Source organism: Rattus rattus, chromosome 5 (assembly GCF_011064425.1).
Source record: "Rattus rattus isolate New Zealand chromosome 5, Rrattus_CSIRO_v1, whole genome shotgun sequence".
NCBI lineage: Eukaryota > Metazoa > Chordata > Mammalia > Rodentia > Muridae > Rattus > Rattus rattus.
The window spans coordinates 90,363,712-90,365,583 of NC_046158.1; the positions used below are offsets into that span (position 1 = coordinate 90,363,712).

General features: G+C 35.8%; 1 protein-coding gene across 1 annotated transcript; it reads right to left on the reverse strand.

Annotated features, from left to right (window-relative positions):
* Positions 1-423: 423 nt before the first annotated feature.
* LOC116900577 (olfactory receptor 4F3/4F16/4F29-like) lies at positions 424-1,371 on the reverse strand. The gene has a single exon (XM_032902300.1). The coding sequence runs from the start codon at positions 1,360-1,362 to the stop codon at positions 424-426; it is 939 nt and encodes a 312-aa protein (XP_032758191.1). The 5' UTR covers positions 1,363-1,371.
* Between the last annotated feature and the right edge of the window lie 501 nt (positions 1,372-1,872).

Here is a 1,872-nt window from a genome sequence, read left to right on the forward strand (position 1 = left end):
TGTATGTGTGCTAATGTGTTCAGATATAACAATAATAATTAAGGAAACCATGAATAACAAAAGGAATGAAAGAGGCCAGGGATGACTTGAAGCAGAGAGACAATAGAAATTATTTTGAATACAATTTTCATGTGTGAAATACACACATTAAAAAAAAGAGAGAAACTTTCCTTGTTCTAGAGCACTTAATGCACCAGTTACGTCAAGTAAAAATCATTCCTTAGGAATGTAGTTTAAAGATTATTATAATCTTTGTTTTGTAAATATATGTGCTTCACTGTTTTGAGGAGAGTGTTCTTGCCTGAGTAGATGAAAAATATGTCTATATAATTGATACATGAAATATATATATGCAAAGATTTTTCTAAGTTTGATGAGCAATAAACATCTACATTCAATGACGACAGACAATATTACATCTATTTAGGAAGTTTTCCTATAACTAACTAGTTGTCTGCATACTCTCTTCATTGCTATCTTCATTTCTTGATTTCTAAATGTATAAATCACAGGGTTCAGAAAAGGAGTGATAACTGCATCAAATATGGCCAGATACTTATCCAGGTGTGTGGAGGGAGATGGCCAGGTATAGAAAAATATTAAAGGACCAAAGAATAAGACCACCACAGAGATGTGAGCTGAAAGAGTGGATAGAGCTTTAGAGGAACCACTTGAAGAATGTTTTTGCACAGTCATTATGATGACAATATATGAAATTATCAGTATGAAGAAGGAGCCCACAGAGATGAACCCACTGTTGGCTGTGACCATGAATTCCAGCTGGTAAGTGTCTATGCAGGCTAATTTGATAAACCGAGGAAGGTCACAGTAAAAGCTGTCTAACACATTTGGTCCACAGAATGGTAAGTTTACTACAAAAAACAGTTGAACCAGAGAATGCATAAGGCCAACCACCCAGGCAGTCACTGAAAAGAAGATGCACATCCTTGGGCTCATGATGATCAGGTAACGGAGAGGTTTACATATCGCCACATATCTGTCGAAGGCCATGGCTATGAGCAAAACCATCTCCACACCACCAATGACATGAATAAAAAATATTTGAGTAACACAACCTGTAAAGGAGATGACTTTGTGCTTTCTGAATAAATCATAAATCATCTTGGGGGAAGTAACAGAAGAAACACCTAAGTCAATGAAGGAGAGGTTAGCCAATAGAAAGTACATGGGAGAGTGTAGGTGAGGGTCAGATGCCACAGTGAATACGATGAGTGAGTTTCCCATCATGCTTGCCACATAAAACATGGAGGAGAACACAAAGAGCAATAGTTGAATACTCCAGGAGTTGGTGAGTCCCAGGAACACAAACTCTGACACCACAGACTGATTCACTCCTTCCATTGATTGTATTAGCAATGCTGCCTGGAGGAGGAAACAGGAGAAACTATAAATTACAATTTTATTAATGTAAAGTCCCGCGTATATATAAATAAGTGCTAAGCATCACTAGTAATCAAAGGAACATAACTTTAGATTTCAGTGAAATATCACCTCACATTTTCCATAAATAGCAAGGAAAGGTGAATGGGAAGCACTGAAAAAGGAAAAGGAAGCAAAAGATAGGAAAATGGGATGCTTGTAATTGAATTTAAAAGGTTTTTAATTGAGATTTTAAAAAAAGGTTGGATTTTAAAGGAGAGTATCCTTGTAAACTCTTGATGTGAATATAAATTAGTATTTTTAGGAAGCCTAAAATTTCTTGCAGGGTAGTTCAAAAATGTAAAACTACAGACTGGGTTGTTAGCCTAATGACTTAAAACTAAGGATGAATAAGGCCCTATGTTTGATCTTCAACACCACAGTTGATAAAGAGGTTGTACAGGTTTAAGTAGAGAAATAAAAAAGTAGAAA

Bases quoted from the DNA above. Each gene is read 5' to 3' on its own strand.
- LOC116900577 (XM_032902300.1), bottom strand. From the start codon at position 1,362: ATGGAAGGAGTGAATCAGTCTGTGGTGTCAGAGTTTGTGTTCCTGGGA.